Raw genomic sequence first — 25,026 nt, 5'->3', positions numbered from 1 at the left:
GGTAGGAGCAGCATTAGCCTACATGGAAGCCTATTCATAGTACAGGCTCAATTTGATACTGAACTATCAGGCTGAGGTGTGTGTAGCTTTTCTTAATGATAGGTATTGGTTCAGTACATTGTTCATGGAAGGGATTCCATTTTCTCCCATAATTCTGAATGTGCAGTGGTCCCATTCCGAATTCTTGCTCGAACATGGTTGTTTCACATGCTCTTTACAATTTCGGGGTCAAGTGGAATACTTCTTGTCAACTTGGTTGGGTAGTGAAGACAAATGTTCCAAATTTTCAACAGGATGAGTTTTGATCCTTTAATTGAGTATGACATTTATGATTCTGTCATTCAGAGCTAGTGTGTGGCTTTCAATTTTTTTAAATTGAAAATGTATTTCCCAACAACTGGCATGGTGTCAGTCTTGAAAATTTGATAAAATAAATCTGAATGAGGTGCTACTACACAATACCAGGAGGGCACATTGATGTTGGTTGTGAGTATCACAAGACAAATATCACCAAGGGCAGTTGAGTAAGATGTAAAAGACTGTAGTGAATGGGAAAAAATGAGACCAGTGTTAAGATGGACAAAGAAGAAACCCTGGCAATTGAGTAATAGCTGAAAGTGTCATTGGTATAAGTGTTATCAGAAATATATTTTGAATTTAGGAAAATGTTAACATGTTACTTTTATCTTTTCTGAAAAGTTTTATAAAATAATTGAGAAACTCTGCAACAAAACCTATTGATTTTTATCATGTTGGTGATTATAATTCCTTTTCAGGCACATTGTGCAACTGTATTAAGAGTGAAAAAAACCCATGAAAATTGACATTTTTTAGCCCAATGGAATGTAAAGTCTTTATTGTTAATTACAGCTGACTAGTTTGGTAACTTTTACCAAAACATGTTGACTATAACTAATAGTAATGATTGTACTTTTCTTTCCAAAAAGAAATGTTAGTTTCTGTATCTTTTACTTTTAATATTAGTGATTATAGTTTGAAATAAGTTAGACCATTTACATTATACCAATGTGATTAGGTGCTATTTACCTTGTATGTAACATAATTGATTTTTACCATTTATTTGTATAGTTCACTGAATGACTCCTTTGTAAAAGAACACTATCCTTCTCACATCCAGCTACACCCAAAATTGTAATGTAATATAAACATTCTAAACACTACCTCTGAAAGTTATCTTTGCATGTATTTGTATTTTTCATTTTGATTGGTTGTTAGTATTTTGTAATACTGCTTTATCCGGTGTTTGTTTTATAGTGCTGTGTATATATAGGAGGCTCATTCCTTGAGACCAACCTTGTAACTATTTTGTGCTTGTTATAAGTTTTCTTATTATAACTTTTAAATTTGTAAGTGCATGTTTAAAAAATTTGGCAGATTATTAGTAGGCATTACCTATCAGATTTTTTTTTTTATTAAGTCTTAAGGTTTGTTCAGCAATGTTTTTCTCATGCATCTTTTCTTCACTGTCTTACCTGCAGAGTAATTTTCATTTTATGATTAAAAATACTTGTATGTATCAGAAAATTTTCAAATTTCACGTGCAAGATCCTTATAATGACCAGATAGTTTTATCAAATGCTTCTTAAGAAAAACTTTCATATTTTATCTTTTATTTTCACTAATGAATTTTTGTATAGGTTCAGTTTGTTTGACCATTTTCATAACCATCATAAAAATTAAAAAATGAATATAAATTAAGCCTTATCCATTCTATAATGGTTACAAATTATAAGAAATCATAATTTCTTATACTAAATAACTTAAATCTCATAATATTACACATTTACATTGATTTATTATTTTTATGATATCGACCTTTGAGGCGTGCCTTACTAACAGTACAGAAGTTACAGTGACTTGTAGCACGTGCATCCATGTTACTATATTCAATAACGTAAAACTGACCTTTAGTCTTCTCTATCTTGACTGTGTTTTGGTGGACTAGTATTTGATAAAATGCACTTGCTGTACATTATTTATGAATATTGATTATTATTATTTACAAACAAATTCTGAAACTTATTTTTCTTAAAACATGGAAAAGTATATAAATAAGCGAAGCAAACAATTATCTCTTTAGGGTATGACCTTTGTATTTTGTTGCTGCATGTCATAGCTTGCTAAGCCTTTAGAAAATTTGCACTTAAGGGATGTGAAATGAAATAGCATTTTATATGTACATTTGAGTAACCAAGAGATCATAAAATACTATGTCAATACCATATAATTCAAATATAAATTATCAAGGTTAGTAATTAAGCTGTATTTTGGTCTAAAAAAATGAAACCTTAAACATGCTTAAGATTCAGTTTAATAGCACAGAAGTTTGTCATGAAAGAAAAAGGTGATGCCTGTTATATTTAAAAATGGCTGAGAAATCCACTAGGGAGACAGTGTGAGCTATCAATTGGTTATTTACGTCTTATATTTAAGTAAGTGTATATAAGGGCCAATGTGTTTGGTTCAGTGTGTAAACAGTGTCTCTGCAAATTTAAAAGATAGGTGGTTTGTATTTTATGTTCTGTGTTGACAAAATTGCAAAGTTGAATTGCTTATTTATACACAAGTAATGGCTTTATATTTTGACATCACAAACATCTAATTTGAAAGAGTGCTACATTCAACATGCCATATTACACAAAAATCAGTGTTTAGGTTGTTTTTAACATTTACTTTTAAATTAAGAAAGTAAATAATGTATGATACAAAATTATGAATTTACAGTTTGTTACTAAACTTACTGACATAAATTTATAAAATAGTAGTTCAATAAAATTTTGAAGGGGAGTCAACAAACAAGATCACATGGTCTTTGACTCGTGACTTGTTTGGAAAGGATTTCAGTTTTGTACTCTTTAATGTTAACTTATATGTAGTGTGTTTGTGTTTTTATTATGATCATTTCCATCAGTTTTTATTATACAATTTTTGGGTATTGTACCAAACCTATTCAAGTACATGGTTGAAAAAATTTAAAACTTCTAGTAAGTTTTAATCACCAATTCTAGACTGCTATCATAACAGCAGATTTTCTGAGTCTAGATTAATTCATCCAGTTTTTATATGCATATCCTCATTTTTGACTCTAAGAGAATACTGCCTCTAATATGCAACACCTTTTTCCAGATTCTACTACTTTCTCCTGATTCTTGGTGATCCAGAAATATCTATTTCTTCTATCTTGGAGTATCCTCTTATATTATTTCATTATGTTCATCATCTACCACAGCATTTTCTGCTTCAGCTATTGTTTTTCTCAGTTTCTTTACAAGATGGGCAACATTTTCTCACAAAGGAGTCCATTTCCTTGCTCACTTTTTCAGAGTACCTGTTGTTGCAGTTTACCGTGCAAATTGACTATTTATGAACTCTGACACATCCACTTCTCCCATCTCCCACTTTCATTTTATACTTGAGTTTTCAAGAATGGTCAGTAAGTTGTTTTTTCATCCACTTGGAACAGAGCCACATTGCCAATGACTTTACCTCTCTTTTTTCTGATAATTTTCCTTTTCTTTCACTAGTTCTCATGCACTTCTTAAAAGTGGTCTAATGTTGGCTCTTACAAGTCTTTTATCTGAACATTTGAATGTCAGTACGGTGCATCATTTTCTTAAAATGTATTTTTTTCCGTCATGCAGGAGACAGCACACAGAATTTTTTAACTTTTGATACATCATAAGTGTAGATTAATATCCAGAGTGTTATTAACTCTAAAACTCTTTTGCTGTGTGGGAGGGTAATTGGATCTTTTTTTTGATCAACTACCACTTTTATCTCATATAGTAATTCAAACCCCAGATGTCTTCTTAGTCATATACAAATTTGTTATTTTGCCCACACAGTTCCAGTAAAGGAAGCTGAAATTACATTTTCTCAGCATGGGATTTCTCTACTTCTTAAAAGTTATATCCTTCCACTTTAACTGGATATGTTAAACAGCTCATCTTGCTTGTCAGTTACTCCATACAAGATGACACTTTATCTTCTGAAAAGTCATTCTTATCAGATCTATCATTTTTATGATTTTTTTCCTTTTTGGTCTTTCATTCCATCTGGATGAAATCTTACACTATTCTGGACTATTCCAGACACCTTTGTGTCACACCATCACAGTTTAATTTCATAATCCTCTTGGTCTTATCTCTCTCCAGTTTTTCCAGAGATTCTAAGAAGATTTGTTGACAGTTTCATAAACATTATCCAATTAAAACAGAGAGAGAGAGAGAGAGAGAGAGAGAGAAAAGAAGTAACCATGTGACCAGTGTTGCATTACAAGGATTATTCTTCTGTTACAAGGAACTTGTATTAAGTAGAGAATGATGGGAAATGCTAATCTCATCTTCCTTGATATGTACGTTATGTTAATATTGTTTTCAGGAAACTACTACACCAATCTATATATTTGTAATAATATTCAGGTCTTATGGAAGGTGGGTTATTTGTGGTTAACCTTGCTCAAATTCTCAGTGGTGTACCTTATGTAGATGAGAAGATTCATTAATCTACATGCAATTACTGTCTTCTCACCAATAGGGATTTTACTATCCAAATTTCTTCTAATGGAGAGAGAAAATCCTTGCTTTCCCAGTACCAAGCTGCTGGAAAAAATCAATATGTAGCTTTTTGCATTGAGTGAGTGTAATTTCACTGGCATGAGAATGGCTGTGACACTTAATCACAAGTACTGTTGTACTATAAAAGTAGTGTATACTTTGGGTCTACATCTACGTTTTCTGTCACGGTGTATATTATATAAGAATAGTCGTGAAGTCATGTACGTATGTTTTATTATAAGGCTGATGATTGAAATTTATATAATATATGAAGCTTGGATCATAAAAAAAATAGTCATGCACATGTATATTTGTAAGACAGCTTTCATAAATTGAATAAAAATGTTCATTCAGAATAATGATAAAAATAAATTTGGAATTTTGAAAATATTATGCCTGTAATAAAATTACATTAACTAGTCTATGGTTGTGATTATCTGGATAGTTCTTGAGTTCTCCTCAGATTTATTCTTTTACTTACTTTGCATATTGCATTTCAACCTACTTTACTTGGTATATTTCCTTACTCACTCTTCTACTTGAATAAGAGGATTACCATATGGTTACAAATTTGACATTGATTTTGAAATAATTTCACATGTGCTGAAACCTTAGAAACATTTAATTGAATGTATCTGACAAAAGGTAGATTGTAAATTAGTTATGGAAAGGTGGGATTAACAACTGTTTAAGCCATTATATATGTTTGTTTATCAAAATCAGACCAAAGCTAAACATTTACAAACAATTTATTGAGTAGTACTTAAATAAAAATAAGTTTTGTCAGAATCTGTAATTTAAAATAAAATTGCTTGATTATGAAAAGTATTCACTACAGTATTTTCTCCATTCAGAATTGTGACATTGGGCAACAGAGTATCCTTCATGCTGTTAGAGCAAGGAACAGAGCCCCTTCCTTGATGATCACCACAAGTAAAAGTTCACTGTTGCATGAGTCCATTGCCAGCCTTCAGCTATCTGAAGATGAGCAGAAAACAGTTAACCAAACAAGTGGTTAGTTTATTGAAGAATTATGTATTTTTATGGGACTAATGATTTAAATATATTAACTTTACCAAAACATTTTCTCCTGATGTGGAACTTTCCTCTCTTCACAAGATTAGCTATTCTTACTCAGTGCTGCCCCCTATATGCAAACGTTTTCTTTACACATGACACAAGTCATATTTGGTGAATTCTTTCTGTGCAATGAATTCCAAAGTTCCCTTTTCTTGTCTACTTGGAGGCATTTTTGGACATGAATAACAGTTTGAGAACTGCCTCCTTTTTCAAGACTTAGTTCAATGGAACTTTTTGTTCATTTTGGCCTCTGGCTCCATCATTTATCTCTCACGAGATTTTATCGCTTTTAGGGATGTGGTCTTCCATGACATCACTAGTTCCTATCTGTTGTGCTTGTAGGAGATTCCATAAATGATTGCTTCATGAACTATAAAACCTTGATCAGGATCCTCCTTCCACTGCCAGTTCACTTCCTCCTTCCCTGTGAGATGATCTGCATTGGTGGCTGGACAGAGCTGGTACATCAGACCACATTCCTATCACATTCTTTCCCACTGGCATGCATTTTCATTTTACACCCTGATATCTTACACATTCCACACACAGGTGAAGAGTATACATGGCTCAGAATTAGTTTCTCCTCTTCAGATGATCTGATTCGACTCTTTCATCTACTGAGGTATCCTTTTGATGCTTTTGGGGGGATACATCTATTCTTCTCTCCTATTATTCCCTCCTCCTAAATGGGATTCTAGCTAATCTTGTGAGTTGGGAGAGGTACTGTTTTATAAATTATAATTTTCCTGTAATGAAAATGTAATTTCAATAGGTACTACCCTCCACTCATGCTTACATCCCAACTTTCTTTCCCACACACTTCCAATGTTTTGATTTTCTCCCAAACTTCGAAGTGATAGCTCGGTAGAGATGCATGGAAGGAGTTGCATCATGAGTGTACTATGTTTCTCTTAGAGGAGAGGTCTTGCATAATGATTTACATGAAAAACATGGGATCATTTGATTTCAATAGGAGAGGAGCAAAAGGCTTGTGGTATGAATAAAGAAAAAGTATTCATGTAGAGGGAAGCATTGAACAAGAATAGCAAATCTTGTGAGAATAGAGAAGTACCTATGACAAATAAATTTTTAATATAGGAAAATTATAAATTTATTGGGAATCATGAAAACAGAATTATGCATATTTGTAAGAAAGCTCTTGTATGTATAAATAAAAAAAAATATGCTTCTTCAGCTTGTAATTTTAAATATATTTGCCTGTAAGGAAGGTACATTTGTGGTGTTTTTTTGTGAAGCTATTTAAAATTAATATGATACCGTAGAACTTGCATGAAGAAATTTTGGTGTTTTCTTTAAATGTTTTGTTCATTTAAGGAACCAAGTATGCATGTTTTTGTCTTAAATTGATTTTTCAACTTATGTTAAACTAATAGTTACACATCAAGTTTCTCTTAAGTACCACAGCTGTAATGGACTTACTTTTATACATTTATTTTAATACCTACATGTGTTTCAGTTTGACATGTGACATTCATTGTTGGATGTGTATTGCATAAGTCCTGCTTGTTCTCTAAATTTGTAGAAGATTCTTGAGAGCAAGAATCAATAACACTGTGTAACACAAATTTTGTTAATGAATAGTATGTGTTATTTCTTAATTGCTTATGTTGTAAAAGTACAGAAAATGGCCATTATTCCCTTCAAACTTTGCTTTTGTGATCTGGATAATGAAATTTAGAAATTAACCTATTTTCTATGTAAAAATGGGCAAATTTGCACATTCTCATTTACATAAGGTTTGAATAAAACAACATATGAATCAAGATTTACATGTATTTATACAAAGGTTATATAAAAATGAACAAAAATGTTTAGAAGTGAGTAGTTTTTCGAGATATGCAACTTTAATGTAAATCATTTTCACGTATCAGCCCACAGATATAGTCTCCCATCATGTAGCGGCATTAAATGTCCAATACATTTTGGTGGAAGTGCTTTCCTTGATACTCTGGGTATGCTCCCATGTTCTCCTTGAATTTATTAAGATGAGCATCAAGGATATGGACTTTCAGGGACATCCTGCAGCCCATTTTGCTGTAAATCTTCACCATAGCCTCAACAAGTTCCATGTAATTTTTGGCCTTTTGATTGCCCAAGAAGTCCCAAACCACTGCGACAAAGCTGCCTCAAGCTTGTTTTCCATTCCTACTGAGCTTCTTGGGGAATTCTGGGCACTCCAGGATCTTTATTTGTGGTCCAATGAAGACACCAGCTTTGACCTTTGCTCAGACAGCTTTGGGAAGAGTCTGTGACAAATTGTTTCATAAGGTCCAATTTTATGTGCAATGGTGGGAACAACACCTTCTGGAGATCTACTAGTGGATCACACTTGACATTGTGCCTTTCCACAGAGAACTCTGTCTGTTGTGGCCAGTCCTTCCTGTTGTAGTGTGCTGTGGTGTCCCTGCTGTCCCAAAGGCAAAGATAACAGGGAAACTTAGTAAAGCCTTCTTAGAGACCCATCAGGAATGCCACCATTTTGAAGTCTCCGATAACCTCCTAGCTGTACTCATCGTACTTCAAGGCTTCTAGCAAGGTCTTGACACTGTTGTATTCCTCTGCTAATAGGTTATATTAAATATGACCTATTAATGGGTTATAAACTGTTGTGTTTAGTTATAAACATTATAACTAAAATTCACAGTCACATAATTAAAAAGTGACTTTGTAATTCAGTCACTTTGGATGTTTAAAGTAGCTTTAAACTACTTTAAAGTAGAATTTAAAGGTCTAAAATTTGTATAATATAAAATCTTACTATTCAAGAAAGCAAAAATTGTCTTACCTTCTAGAGTTTTCTTGTAGTGCTCGCAGGTAAAATGAAGTGCCCAGGGTTTGTCTTGATCCCTGACAGGGATGCTAAAATATGCCTTGTAGGCTTCACACATTTTAGTAGATGCTGTCACAGAGTACTCTTTTGCCCTTGTCTTGATAAATTGGCCACACGCAAACAGAATGTGTCTTGAGAATGCTTGCAGCTTCTTTATGGCATCTCTGATAAAATCAGATAGGTCTATGTGTTCACTACAGCTAGAACTAAACTGAGGTGGTGAGTGGTGAGCCCCTGTATATATATATATTACTGTGGAAAGTTCCAGAAAATTCTAAAAGATTTTTGAATAATTCTTATAAGTTCTACGACATTCTAGAAAGTTCTTGAAAATTCTTATGTTTGAGAAAATTCTCTATCAGCTATTCAGCACTGAATCTACCTGGAATGTTCTGGAAAATGGGTAAATTTGAAAATTTCATTACCCAGGTCATAAAAGCAAAGTTTGAAGAGAAAAATAGGTGTTTTCCATTTACTTTAGGCATAAGCAATTGGGAAATAACACTTTCTGTCAAAACAAGAAAAAGTAAACATTTTGTTACATGGTGTAATATTTGTTTTATAGAAACGTTAACATGTTTTTGAACATTGTTTAATGTTGAAGAAACTTGCCTTAAACCATATGAACCAACATGCCAGATAAAGTTTTATTATTATTGGTCAGTTACAGTCAGTGTGCTATAAGCCTCTGAAGCTATAATTGTGATTAATGCTTATTAATTGGAAAACAATGTAATTTAACCAGGAACATTTATAGATTCTGAACATTAAAAACAGTTCAATGTAAGTGAATCACTTTGGATGTTATTATTTCTATGATGATATTAAATATCTTCCTTGGTAAGAAGTGAGCTTATAACTAGTGTGAGACCAGCCAAGAAAAGACAGCATTAACTTGGGTAAGGCACAACAATATCAACTCAGAATTAACTTGCTCATCATGGACTTGGATTGTTGATAAAATATTCAGTTCTAGACCAGATATGAAACTCAGTATTTTCTGTAAGTTTGTAAAACTGTTGTGTATAAATCAGTATTTGTAATATCTATTATTATAAATTGTATTGTTGTTAGATAGTAAAATATATTTCTGTTAAAGAAGATTGTGTGTAGTAATCTTGTTGGCAAATATAATAAATTTGATACATATATCGAATTTCTCATAACTGCCAAATTAGAATTAAAATTTCCAGGTCGTTGAAATTATACTACATAACACAGCACATATGAAGTTAATGTATAACACAGTCCACTTGACTGCAAGTTCATTATCTCTGGCCACCAAGTGTCTGCTTTAAACTACTTTCCCCTTTGTAATTCAGTCACAAATTCATACATACAGACACTTATATACAGAAGGTGTACAGAAGAGAGTGTACAGTTTTGAAAATGTTGTTAAACTGTTATATCTTTTATTAGATAACAAAAAAATAAGTAAAACTATAAATTTTTATATTGTACTCAATGAGATATATTTAAATATGATCTGATTTCTTTCTATTTTTGGAAACAGTTCCTTCTGTACACTTACTTCAATATATAATATGACTAACCAATCTAAAGCTCACAATGTCCCCGTAGTCACTTTCTTGGTCATTTTAATGTGCTTTGAAGTCATCTTGTTCTTTAGAAGCAAAGGTATAAGCAGATAGGTTACATCTTCATTTTTTAGATAAAATACAGCTTGCTCACTAAGCTTGATGAATTATAGTCAAATTTTATAGTATCAGTATAGTTATGATTTTTGAGTTATTTCAAATGTTTATATAAAACCTAAAAAAATGATTAAGTTTCACATACTCCATGTGCAAAATTTGAAAGGCTTAGCAACCTATGGCAAGCAGCAAATGAGTACAAAAGTTGTTGTAACTTGAAGATATAATTGTTTGCTCTGCTTATTTATATACTGTTCTATGTTTTAAGAAACATAAGTGACTGTATTTTACCACATGCTTGTCTGTTAAGGCACAGCCAAGGCAGGTCACTTTGTAAAGACTAAATGTCAGTTTTATATCAGTGGATATGGTAACATAAGTGCATGCAAACTGCATTAATGCAAGTTCTGTAATGTTAGCCAGGCATGACTGGAAGGTCAATGTAATAAAAATAATATATGTATAAAAGTATAACTTTATGAGATTTAAGCTATTTAGACTAAATTTTCATGTTTTTGTGTTATAATGTGTAGTTATTTATATCCCTGAATTTTTATTGTGGGTACAAGGTCATTCTGACAGACTCTATATTGTAGGGTAGAGAAAATAACAGACAAAATATAAAATTTTACTGAAAACAGTCATATGGAATGTATTTAGGAGGTTTTAGAGATTACGCAAATATTATTCCAGATTTTTGGGATTAAGAATATTTTCCAATTGTAACATGAAAATCACTTTGCACATCAACTAGTAAAGAAACAGGCTCTATTTTCAAAAACAAATTTTTAGTAAAAAATACTTCATTAAAAAATCTGGTTTTTCTCATTCAAAAGACTTGTGTTTACTAAATGTTTCATCAAATTTTATGAAGGTACACACACTACATCAAAAGTGATAGTATAAATTCTTGTGTGTATTATACTGAGCCCATTGTGAAAATGTTGAAGATAATTTAATGTTCCTGAAACAGAAGTCAAGAAATTGTGTAAATGCTTAGTCAAGACATCATCTGATCTAATAAAGTTTGATAGAGTTGACCAATGTGAGTGGAATCAGTTTTAATTTTTAACACTTGTTATAATTCCCACATCCAGTTCTGAAATTCTTAGAGATAGACAAGTGACATTTCTTTAGTTGCTTTGACCAGGTATATCTATTTGTTGTACTTAAGACACAAATTCTGTTTGATTTTGATATGTAACTCACAATGTTTAACTTTCTTCAACAGATAAAAGAAAAGTGAATTTCTATGTTTACTGCAGTGGCCCATGCAAAGATGTTTGCCCTGGAAAGTTAAGAGTACGATGTTCATATTGTAAGCAGGGAACTTTGACTGTGATTAAAGTGAGTTGATTTTATTTTATTAATAAGAGTTAAACAGTTTTAAAGTGTTTCTTCCATACATTCTTATCTGCTGTACTACAAGTGAAATCAGAGGGTAATTAGTGGTGTTACAGTGTGTACTACATGTAGAATCAGAAGATAATGAGTAATATTTCTACATATACTACATGTCAAGACAGGATAACTGATAGTGTTAATATAATATAGGTTTTCAAATATGTTCATAAAATGTTATTTGTGTACTAGATGTTTTTAAAATACATTTATGGGGTAAGAGAAGATGTTTAATTTTATCCTTTTTCATCCATGTATTTAATAGAGAGTACTGTAGTAATCTATATTTTTAAGTGCTATGAGTTCTCTCTTTTTTCTGCTAAGTTATCTGGTTTTCTTAATCCCACTTCTTCTTTGTCTGGCTTTTCAAGAATCACCTGTTAGTTTTTCTTTTGACCTCCTTGTGCAGAATAGCATTGTTCGTGAACTTCAGTCATTTTCCAGTCTGTTTTTTTCTTTCTTTCATTCTCACCTTTTCATAGAATACTTAGATAGCATTCCAGTACTATTGCTGAAAAGTTTTTCCACTTGCACCGAGCCAGTGAAAGTGCTCTCATGCTTGAATGTAATAATGTGTACTGGGTTAGTCTGTATTGCAAAGCAACACCAAACCACATCTCTCCACCAGTAAGAGGGCAAAACAACCTTTTTGTGCACTATAATCCTTAAACATTGTCTACAGACACATCAGAAATGGAAAAGTAGGGTGGATAGCTATTTAGAGAGGTGACCATCTCTCTGAAATACATTTTCAGATGTAGAACTCAGCTAATTTTCCTGAAAAAAAAAGGTAAAATATCACACTGAAAATATGGCAGAGTGACCATTGTGTAGATGAGATATTTTCTGAAAATACAGGGAAGAAGAGGAAAACTCAACTCATTAAGTGTACCTTCCACTGCGAAGGGAAGACTAGTGGAAGATTGATCCATCTCTAGCAGTGGTACTGTTTTCACCCAACATCAGTAGTTGTTCATTAAGTTTCTATCAAAAGCTTTTTTTCTGATGTCTTCCAGTGTTGTAAAGATAGGCAGAATCTGAAGGCTGATCAATCATTCTATATGTCTTAAGGGTGGAGAAGACCATAGAAGTTAAGTGTAGCTACAAAGTATGTGAGAAATGTTTTAAAGAATATCCAGCTTCATGGATGAATCATTCCACACCTGCATCATGTGAAGAACTCATGATTCATCAGCTGGGTATAATCACAAGGAATGGTCATGATCTTAGCATTGGAAGTTGAACTGTTGTTTTATCTGACACCTCTTCCCTACTTATTACCAAAGGCTGCATCTACTTGATCATATACCAGAAGAATTATACTGACTTGATGAAAAAATCACCAACTTAAAGGCATGGTAGTAGGGAAGTATGTGTTCTACCACAACCCCTAAAAGATTAGAAGTGAGAAATTCATATAGGAAAAAACAGCAGATAAGTATTTGGAGTAAAAGGAAGTTGCCTTATCTACGTTAGTTTTTTCACTGAAAAACTTTGCAATATGTTACAGTAAATAGGGTCAGCAAGAGTGCTTTTGTTTAGTTACTTTTCTTTTGCTGTATGGCTTGGCTGAAACTGATAAAATAGGTATATATGACTTTAAAAATATTTAAAAAACTACTTTATGCTGTTAATTAAAAAAATTAAGTCCACATGCACATAAAAGTATAAAGTACCAGTTATATATTATCCAGGATACTTCACAGTTTTTACAATGAAGCTTTCTCAAACAACATTTTCTTTTCACCTTAAAGCTTTCTATGTGTTTCATGCTCCCTCTATTGTCAAAATGTGTAACTTTTAATATGATTTTAAATTTATTAACAAAATAATTTTTCATAAAATTATCTCTTATTCTTTTCACAAGAACACCAAAAGGGAAATATTTAAAAAAAGGTTCTCCTAAAGCATGATATTTTTCCATAATATAATTATTAATGTGTTTGTTAACAGGTAGTGGGCTATTATTTGCTTTTTTGACACAAGATTTGTGTAGATTTGTTCTAAAATATAAATTTTCTGTTTCTCCAACTTATATTTGTTTGGTTCAGGGTCAACTGGATAATAGGCAACTTAGTGACAGGACAACTCAGCAACACTCAATTCATCCACAATATTACTAGTTGACAGATAATTTTGTGACAACCCATTTTTTGACAATATTATCACTTGCCAACTGACTCATTGACATAACAGTATTTCTAACATACCAGTGGTATTACCAATAGTAGGCTAAGCAAGTATGTATGACTATTGAAGTAAAATAATTAGCTCAGCTTTTTGGCAAGATTGTAGCTTTTTTACCATATAAATCATTATTAAATCATTTTTTGTTTTTGCTATAAGGCATCTATAATACATTAAATTTCAATATTTTTATGTTTTTTAATTAATTGGTTCATTTTCAGAGTATAAATTTAGTACTTTGCAAATATGACTTACTTTCATTCTCCACTATTTTATCTCATTATAGAAGATTTACTTCAGTAAAACTTTAATTTCCAAATTTTCATCAGGAGCATGGGGTATAATTTTGTTTTGTTAGTGTAATAAAGTGTTTAGTGTGTATCATATTATTGTATTTTGTATTTTTCCATTCAAAGTGAAACAAATTACTCATATACATTGTACACCTGACACATACACATGTAAACATGCATGCATTCCCCTAGGTAAATGTAAATATAATAAATTCGTCTCACGACACAATTATTGACAAATTGATTTTTTGAATAGTTGTATTTTGATAACTTGTCCAGTAGACAACCTGTCTTTCGACATAACTTACTGTCGCTCAGTTGGCTATCATCCAGTTGGTACTAAACCATTTGCTTACAAGTACAAGGTATTACATAAATACCATTATATGAATTACTACTCAATCTAGCATTTATACAAAACATTTTCTCTGTAGTAGGACCTGTAATGTGTTTAGTGTATTTAATATAACTTTCAAGCATAACAATCTTATAAAAAAAAAAAACATCTTAGGTGTGAAAAAAAAATGCAACCAAGATAGGCTTAAGTGTTTGACTTAAAGGAATGAAATCAAAATTTGAGGCCAAAAGGTAAGTAACTACACTTATAGCAATTAAAAAAATTTACAACAAATATTCATTCATTTGTTAGCCAGGCCATAGTTTTTGTTCAGTTTAAGGCAAGATGGTGAGTAGTGGCTAAGTAATGAATTAATATTTCTTGTGAATTTCTTATCAGTGCTATATGTGTAGTTACCAAATTGGCCATCAGTTTTGATTTTCTTTTTTTAACCTTATTGCTACAGGTCACTGGTCAAAGGCCATGTCATATTGCATTTGTTGACCCTCATTCAAAATTTTATTGAACTGTTCTTTATGAATGTATGTCAATATGTTTGTAATCAAATTGTAAATTATAAATCAACTTTTAGTATGATCCATTAGTTAATATACAAGTAAGTATTAAAAAAGAAATCTTAACTACAAGTTTTTGTGTGTCACATGGTATATCGAATGCAGCATTGGTTCTAATTAGATGTTCGTGATGTCCAAATACAAAAGTCTATAATTTCTTATGAATTAGAAACTTAAATTACTGATATTTACAGGCTAGAATTTAAAATAAGAACCTACTATCTTATTTATTTGCTGAGGTACTACTAAATGTACTGAAAGACAGTGGCCCCACCCACGTTTTTCCATTTTTGAGAACATTGCTTATGTACACCTCCATTTGTCTGTGACATGTAAATAACCATTCAAAAGTTCAAAATGTCCTCAGTGTGGTTCTCCCTTTGAATAATATTTATGAGGAGAACTTGTTCCTTTCATGGCAGGAATTAAATGGTAAAGATAAGTCTTTAGTGAGCTTAGACTTTCACATTTTATTACACCCAAGTACCATGTAGTTACTGAGCTTTTAATTATGGTGAAATTCTTTGGTATTGATATAGTAATTTTATGAATTTGGTTATTTTGAAATGTATGTATAAAACTTAAAAAACTAATTATATTTCGCATTCTGCACATGCTAAATTTGATACGGCTTAGTGAACTTCAGCAAGCAGCAAGTGAGCTCAAAGTTTGTTACTAGAAGAGAAAATTATCTTGTATAATTCTTTATTTACTGTTCCATGTCTTAAGAAAAGTAATGAAATTGAAGAACTTACTTTCAATAGTAATAGTTTATATACATATATAATGTATTATAACTGAAATATGACTGTATTTTATAAAATATTAGTCTACTAAAACATAGCCAAGACAGGTCACTTTGTGAAGGTCAGTCTTATATTCTTAGATACAGAAATACGAGTGCATGTATGCCATGTCTTTGCAACTTCTGTAATGTTAGCTAGGCACTGCTGAAATGCCAGTATAAAATATATTTATATAAATGTATAACATTATGACATTTAAGTTAACTAAACTAAACCAACTAGATTCTTTAAAACAGTGTTAATAGCTTTCTTAATACAAATACCATGGAATTTGATTAACAGTTTTTTTTCATCACCCCCCATGCAGTTGGTACAGCCATGTCAAGTATTGTTATTTATGCTAATTGTTTGAGGTAATATCATGTGATACTAAATCTTTTAATTTGGATAACTTTAAAAAAATTAGTAAACTTTTGTTGAAAAGTTGACAGTGAAGATCAGTAATAACCATTCACTCATATGATTTTTTGAAAACTTGAGCAAGAAACTATTAATCTAATTTGCTTGGCTTAATCAATACTTGTGTATCTGCATGCCCTTTCATTTTTTTAGTTTTGCTGCTCAGTGTCAGCTATGTTTAATCTGGATGACAAATAAACTAAAAAAGGACACTTTTACTCTGAGGTGAAGGAGTCATAAAAATGAGAGACTGATAGGATAGCTCATGTGACTCTTCACATAAATGTGCACAAACATTTTCCTCAACTTTGAGTGAATTTTGTTAAATATTTTTTCACTCATGGCTTATATTTGCCCGAAATGAGACTCCTAATTGCAGGTTGAAGAAATCTATCAGTGTACCCTATTTTTAAAAAATCCGTAAAAGTTAAGTATGTTTTTAGTACAGTACATTACCTTTACTTGCATAAACAGCAATCTTGTTCAGTACTGCCCTTTGTGTGTAAAAATATTTTTTACATGCTGCATGCCTTGAAGCTTCCACCTGTCTTTGACTTGATTGATTCAAATGTTTCTTATGTGTAAATCATCATGTGAAAATCCTTTTTCAGTAAGAGTGAGATACACATTCTTGATGCACATGACTCCCTCTGTTCAAATCTATGAAACTCTCTTCTCATTTGGCAGGGCTCAATTTATAATATTTAGTTTATGCTCTTTTCAAGTGTTTATTTGAATTTTTTTCCATATATTTTCTTTAACACATAACACCACATGCATTTGTTTATTTCACCACAAAATTTTTTATAGTTTTTACTTTGGACCATTAATTTTGTTTGTGAAGGCTCTTGGGAGCTGGAGTCAACTCTATTTGTCCCCATTATTGCTCACCTTCTTCCTTTTATAGCTAAAACCATTTTCAGATGATTTAGGTTTTGTTAGATGCCTGTCTCGTGTTTTGTTGTTAAACACATTTCACAGTATATGTCATTTTCATCTCTGTTAATACTACCTAGTTTTTAGCTTCATTTTACCCTCTTGACTCTCCTACAGTTAATGTTTACCTTTAACCTTCTTTCTTTGGTGTTTCACTTACATTTGGAGATTTTCATGGGATATCTCCTCCTCCTTCCCTCCGTATTGGGATGTTTGCCATCTTTGTTTGTTCCCTTCACATTTAGCTTCTGTGCTTTTGGGATTTTCCAGGATGGTACACTGCTGTTTGTTTACCATCCATTGTTAGTGGGGACTTATGGTTGGTTCTTTGTTGGTTTGGGCTGTTACTGTACATTTAATGTTATGTGAGATATTTGCAATGCTATATTAATTACTTTTTGTTGCTGTTTTGTTTCATTCTGAGATATTTTCACCTTTATTCATTTTTTCATGTTCAGCACCTTCCTGTTCTTTACCTGTCTTATTTATGGGTTTTCTTTATTTTCTTCTGTGCTCAATGCTGATTGGAGTTCTGAATTGATTGGTCCCACCTCAATCAATTCTTGGGTCTTCCTCACTTCAGTATGTAATATTTCATCATATTTGGGTAGGCTGTTTCTGTATGAATGTCAATGCCCATGGTACACCTCCTTATCTTTAGCTTTGTTTTACAACCTGATTTGGTGTCTGTTTTGTGTCTTGACCTTTGGATGTTTTTTCAGTTTTATGTTTTTTAGGGAATGGTCTGAGTTTTACTCATCTTACTTATTTTGGGGATTTTACTTACACCATTTATTGAATGTATAGCTTTGATTATCTCCTTCCCAATGGGGATAGTCTTAATGCATTCATCTACTTCTTCCATAGCCAGTTCAGCATTTGAATTTTTCACTTACATAAGTTTTGTCTTACTATATACTTCACCTTCTGGATTCTTGGGATGTGTAGTTTTAAATGCCCCTTCCACCAGGATCATTCATTCTCCTCCATGGATGCACTTAAAGGAGTTTTATGAGCTTTTGCTTTGGGTTTTCCTCTTAATTTTCATATATCCCCTTCATCTAGATGCATTGATTGTTGAACATATCCCACGATGTTTGATTGATTGCTTCCTCATGCTCAGTAGGATGCTTCATGACAATGGTCAGTGAACAAAAAGTCTTATCCCTTATACACCTGTGCTCGTTAACGAGTCCAGAGTACTTTAGTTCACTCTCATCCTCTTATATCACTTGTACAGGGACATTCCTTCTTGTTCCCTTTGCTGTAAACATTGGATTTCCTTTTTTGCACTCATTCACTCTCTTGGAGAGTAAAGTTCCAGATGTATTGTCTTCATTGCTAATTGACTTTCCAGACCTGGTTCATTTTTTACTTGGGGGTGACCTCTTGTTCATTTTGATTTTTGATAGCTTTGCCTCCTGAGAGTACTTTTCCATGTGAAGCTTTTAATCTTTTATCACATCCCAATTAGTCAGCTTTTTTGTTTTTGGTCTCTGGTTCATCATTTACTCACCCTAGCTGTTGTTACTTTTTCTCATTTCATCGGTCATCTTCCCCAAATTTTTGTTCATCTTTGTCACTCTGGTTCAGGTCTTACTGATTGATATTTTCTGGCTGGCATTGCATTGATTTTCTCAGCTATTTCAACTAGATTTTTTTTTTGTTTGGGACTGATTTTATTAACCAAAATTTTAGTGGCTTGTGAGATATATTTCTTTGACTCTTGTTTCTTACCATCTACATTTCTTCTTGATGGGATCCAGATAGCTTTCTCAGTCCAGTACATGTTGTAGGTTGTTTCACTGTTTTCATGGCTTTTTCCTGTGGTTTTCTTCCCTTACTCCACTTCTTTGTCTGTGATTCATTATCCCCCCCTCCCTTACCTATTTGGTTTAAATGGTGAATAAACTGACCTTTCATTCCTTGTCTCCTTCTTCCCAAAATCTCTTCCTGGTGTCTTCATTGCAATCGTGCATCTTCCATTTTCCCTGCTTGCCTACACTGTCACCATTGTAGGTACTGCATCTGTTGAGCATTGGTACTGTCATCCACCTGTTGTCATTCTTCTTTTGTGAGACTGAATGAGTAGATTACCTTTTAATACATATACCTCTATATTTTTTTGTGGCATGTCTCTCTTTGTCTTTTTGGATCATGCTATGTGGCATATGGTCCTGTCCAGGTATACTGTATTGACTTACATATTATGATTTCCATGTTGAGATGTGGTGTTCCACAATATTGCTGATAAGTTTATCCTCTTGATGTGTTTGCTTTATTAATTTGCCTGTCCTGGACCTTACTCACCAATGAACTGTGTGTGTGTGAAGTGAAAAGGGATAGCTGCTCATCCCTCCCATGCCTTGAATAAATTGATATTGTCTGCTTTTTGAAATGGAGTTTTGTGGCCATCCATTGCACTGTTTAAGGTGTTGTTTTTTCTCTGGACTCTCCATAATGCTTTATAAATTCAAGCTGTTGGGGTGGTGGACCATGGAAGTAGTCTCCTGAATGTGTTAATAAATTACAAATACACACACACATGATTATAAAACCATTCAGTTGGCATTAGGAAAGTAGTGTTCTGCTGGTGTAGATGATGAGATATTCTTCAATATATAACAGTGGAGTGAGCTGTCAAAATTGCAGTTCACCCCTTCATTTGGAATTCTTTATCCTACTTCCACATGGTTGTTGGTTCTTAGTGGTTGAATTTTGAATTTAGGACTGCACCAGTCAACACACATCTCCTCACACATGCATTAGAGATGTCTCTATTCCCTCACTCATTTATATTCTTGTTACTCCATGTATTTTGTGGGTCATGTTGGAGATACATGAAGATTAATACAGTTCTTCCCCATCTGCTATCCCTTGATTTCTTATTATTTTAAGGATGTAACTGCACTTGAGGTGGTTCCTGCCATTTTAAATTTAAGTGAAATGGTTTACATTATGTAAACATCTTTTCAATGTGAATATTGGGTTCAAGGACTAATAAATCAATTTCTCATATTGTTGTCATGTAGCCCCACTCCTGGGTTGGGTACAAGATTCTTTCTGGTCTCATGAACTTTGTATGTTCCTCTTTCCTATCCCCACCAGATGGCTGGGTTTTGGATTGTAGTTGACTTACTGTTGGTAAGATCCTCTTTCAAATCCCACATTGATGTTGGTTCCCAGCATTATTGCATTTGGACATGATTGACTTGCCATGTGTGTTCTGTCATGCCCTAGCCACTCTACATCTAGGGGCACATATCTTTTTCATGTTACCCATTTTTATGTTTTTGAGGATTGAGTTTAATCAATATTGTATGGTTATTTTTAGCATTTAGATGATTTCCTGATATAAATGGATGATGTTCCTCGACCAGGTATACGTGGCATGATGGTTAAACAAATGGATAAAAAAAAGAAAGGAATGTCTTGTATCAGTTCTTATAGTAAGACTTTTATTAACATTCTTAATAGTATTTTATACAGACAATACCTCTTCTAAAAGTGATTATTTATATTTATTACATGAAGTGTTGGTAGATGTGCCTTACATTTAAGAACATGTTTGGCTTTTGTTTTAACCAAGTACGGTGCTCATTCAAAATTACTTAATATTAAAGTTTAGTGTGATTCTTAATTCATTTAGCATCAGGAAATGATTTAAACAGTTTTATTTCTATATCTAAAGTTTTGATTAGAAAAAGTTTAGAACAAATTAATGACACGGACAAATTCACTACTGGATCACCACTTGTGAGCTATTTTGAGTAAAACTTTATGGTATTTTGCTAATCTTTGCTGAACCTTGGATTGAATAAATTAGGGTTGGTTTGCTTTTCAAAATAGAGAATGTAGTTAATCTATTGCACTGTCTCAGAAGCATTGTTTCTTGGGACATCTGAATGCAGGTATCTCCCCCATTTTCCCTAGTGGAGCATGGAAGTCCTTATCCCTCCCAGCTTCCAGTTGAAGTGGTGTACAGAGGTACATTCCTCCTGAGTGATGCTTGAATCCATTATTCCACTCAAGGAGAAGAGGGCAAGGCTGGGTGCCCTCCTACCATTAACCCTGGATAATCTTCCAAGATATATGGTGAAAACAGGACCAGCCTATTTGGGTCTCAGCTTGTAAGTATAATTCAGATATGACTTCTTTTTTGATCATTATCTTCATTTCAGTGATCATGGAGGAAGGTTTTGACTTCCACGTGCAAAGTGTCAATTGCTGTGCCATTGGTCAAACTTAATTTTTTCCATATCCTTTTCATGATTCTACAGGCAGAAGGGGGTTGCCTTGTTTCTTGGGCTGGGATGTCAGGATTGCTGTTTGTAAGCCCAGTTCTTGTAATCTGTTTCTTCAGGCTGAGTGAGATGTGAGAGGTCTCTTAATTCTGTTTTCAGTTTATTGCATTTTGCACTTCTTCAAGTTGAGGTAAATGTTTGTTTCCTTTTGTGTTACTTACTTTATCTTCATAATTCTGGTGGCTTGACATGCAACATTCTGTAACTTTCAAATTGGGTTTCAAGTTGAAGGTGCATTGACACAAGTAGAGAGAATCACAAGATTTAACTTTCTGTGGGCAATATTGTAGGGTTTAAAGGCTGGAGCAAGTGAGGTGAGATTCATACCAATGCTGCTATGGACAGAGAAGAGAAATTGTTGTTGGAATAAAGCTAAAGTATGAGAGGAGGTAAGTATTATCAGAAAGGATAATGTTTATGAGTTGAAGAGTAGGAACTTTTTCAATTTTTAACAAAGAACGAAACAACAACATTCTTTTACTAATCTCTTGTTGTGTTATTTCTTTGTTTTATACTGTATCTGATGATGACAAAATTTGTTTGGAACAAAAAAAATCAATAAAGTGATGAAAAATTAAAAAAACAGATGAAACCCTGTCTTTAGACTTAAGTCAGAATAATTCAGATTATATTGTTCTTTAGTCCCAAATTTTGTATATAAAAAATGTATTGTACATCGAAGTTACATCCCCTCGGTCTGGATTAATGTACGTAGTGAGGGTATCTTTTCAGTTTACCTCCTCTGGGATTTGAACATCCACACACATGTTTGCTGTGCCTGAAGAGGAGGAGAGGATCTTGGTGGTTGAGTGGTCCAACCCTAACACAACACTTTGGCCTTGAATTCCTATAGACGAGTGGTCTTGGGGTGACCCCCTTGGGTCAATTGGCTGGTCCACTTGGGCTAGGGTCAACCAAGTTCCAGTGTTGGATGTTCTCAACAGGTGTTGTGGACATTGTATCTGATACTTGTGTTTAGGTATAGTGCTCACGAAACCCTGGCATTGCTGCATTGTTCTTGTTTGGCATTGCAGTGTATTCCCTCTTAGGGCTTCATGGTGGGAGGGGTCAGTGGGCACCGAAATATTCTTTTTTTATCATGGATCCTTCAAATAAAAATTTAATAAAATAGCGAAAAAACAGTCCATAGGTAAACGACAACCTTTTGAAGATTCTGAGCAGCAATCTTCAACATCTGTAACACCTGTTGTATCTCATTTTCTTATCCTACATTCTCTTTCAGACAAATTTTAGGGCAGATGTCTTCCCTTTTTCATTCAGAACGGACTAGAGGGACTTGCTGGCTCTCCTGAGTCAGTAAAGAAGCTTTGATCTGGTGCAAACATCATCCACATCTCAACACAGTGAACTCCTCTTGCATTTAAAGGCGATTGGGGATATACATATTGAGGTCACACTTCATGCTACTTTGAATTCATCACGAGGAATTGTTGAGGGGGATTTGAATAACATCACCTAGTCGGAGATTCTCGCTGGTTTTTCGACCCAAGGAGTTTCTGTAGTGAGGTGTATCTTCACTTGCAAAGATGTTCTCACTCTGACATTTACATCACCACATCCACCTGCCAACATCAAGGCAGGTTATCTTAATTGCAAGGTATGGCCATACATTCCAAACCCTCTCAGATGTTTCCAGTGTCAGAGGTTCAGTCACTCAAAGACGTCATGTTGTGGTTCCTTGATGCATATGAGTGTGAAACAGACCCTCATTGCATCAGTTGCAATGGCTCTCACCTGTCCTACTTTTGTTCGTGCCCTAAATGGTTGGAAGAAAAAGAGGTGCAGCGTTTGAAAATGATTCATAACATCACTTACCCTGAGGCTTGAAAATCGCTGTCCACCACTTCATCTCGGATGTATGTTGCTGCATTTCATTCCTCTACTACAGTGGGAGTTCAGATGTATCTCTCTGTGCCTCCAAAAGAATCATTCTCAAACCAAATGGAAAGTTTTTTGACTTCCATGGATAAATAAGTTGATGAATCAACTTCAACACCCATCTCTGTCCCTAATATACATTCCAGCAAATCCAAAGATCTGCTTTCTTTGGTTCTGGGTACAGGCATTTACTTGGGTACATCTTTTTATCCTACCCCAAGATGCAAAACAATCATTCGTTCATGTCCTCAATTGCTGAAATCCTCTTCCAGCAGCAAAGACCTGCCCAATCGACCCAGGGCAGGATCCATGGAGGCCAATAGACCTCCCTCGAATAAAGATAAAGAGAGTAAAGAAAAAAGATGTCATAAACAGAAGGGTTCTCCATCCAGTTTACCTACACATAAATAAAAATGGCCACCTTGATACAGTGGAACTGTCTAGGTTTACATTGTAATCTGGATGACATCAAAACACTTATTGCTTTCTATCATCCTGTACGTCTTTCCTTACAGGAAACATTTCTGAAACTTGCTGATACAGTCATTTTTGAGCAGTTTTCTTTGTACTGAAATGACAGGCTGTGTAATGGATCAGTGCATGGAGGGGTGGCACTGTTGGTTGATTAGCATATACCCACCCTATCTTTGTCACTCAACACATCCTTGGAGGCTGTAGCCATCCATGTTTCCTTTGGTCGTATTATCATTGTTTGTTCCCTCTACCTGTCACCTGGAGAAACCTATGATCAGTCGGACTTTGATGCTCTCCTTGAACAGTTGTCGTTTCCCTTTTTAACTCTGGTGGACTTTAATGGATGTCATTCCCTCTGCCCTCTGGGGAAGTGCTGATAATGATAGGAGGGGTTCGTAAAGGATATGCTCTCTGATCACAACTTTTCTCTTTTCAGTATTGGTTCTTCCATTTATTTTCACGAACTTAGTCAGTCCTTTACTGCTATTGATCTCTCAGTTTGCTCCTCTTCATTATTCTTCCATTTTTCATGGAGGGTTGACAATAATCCACATGGCAGTGATAATTTTCCAATAATTTTGAGAGAGACTGGCCGTGGTTGATGCCATTTGACCCATGTGCCCTGGTGGAAACTGGATCAAGTAAACTGGCTCTTTTTCACTGCTCTGACAGAACTTGATCCTGCCATTGTCTGTAAGTCCTCAATAGACAATTATGTGGCAGCAGTAACTGACTGTATTATACAAACATCTGCTCAATGTATTTCTAAAATCTTGACATGTTTTCCATGATATCTTTGTCTGTGGTGGAATCCTGTCTGCCATATGGCATGGAAGGCTCAAAAACAGGCCTGGGATACATTCCGTAGATATCTCACACTGTCGAACCACATCTCTTTCCAGCAGGCCTGCACACATGATTGGTTGGTAAGATGTCAAAACCAGAAGGAATCTTAGTTCAAGTTCATAACCAGCATATCTTCTACTACCAGTTTCAAAGTCATATAGGACAAGATTAGAAAGGTAAGTGGGCAATATAATTCTGTCCCTTTTTTGATCTTGCTCTGTGATGGCCAAGAAGTAGGTGACATCTGGAGCATTGCCGATACACTAGGTGGAAGCTTTTGCTTGGTATGTAGCACTTCTGCCTCTTCCTCCACCTTCTTGGCCATCAAGACTCAGGCAGAGTGATCACCTCTTTCCTTTTGAGCTGATTGTCTCTATGACTATAATCGTTCCTTTACACTGGTGGA

General features: G+C 33.9%; 1 protein-coding gene across 4 annotated transcripts in view; it reads left to right on the top strand.

Moving 5' to 3' along the window:
* Window positions 1-25,026, top strand: part of park (E3 ubiquitin-protein ligase parkin) — an 87,408-nt gene that overhangs the window by 2,456 nt on the left and 59,926 nt on the right. For all 4 annotated transcript variants that reach the window (XM_076516435.1, XM_076516433.1, XM_076516434.1 and 1 more), the window contains exons 2-3: window positions 5,432-5,591; window positions 11,395-11,510. In XM_076516435.1, the coding sequence (XP_076372550.1) occupies window positions 5,432-5,591; window positions 11,395-11,510 (276 nt within the window). The remainder of the gene's footprint in view (window positions 1-5,431; window positions 5,592-11,394; window positions 11,511-25,026) is intronic.

This window comes from Tachypleus tridentatus, chromosome 7, assembly GCF_004210375.1.
Source record: "Tachypleus tridentatus isolate NWPU-2018 chromosome 7, ASM421037v1, whole genome shotgun sequence".
Lineage (NCBI taxonomy): Eukaryota > Metazoa > Arthropoda > Merostomata > Xiphosura > Limulidae > Tachypleus > Tachypleus tridentatus.
The sequence above is the reverse complement of the archived record's forward strand: the minus strand, read 5'-3'. Positions and strand labels throughout refer to the sequence as shown.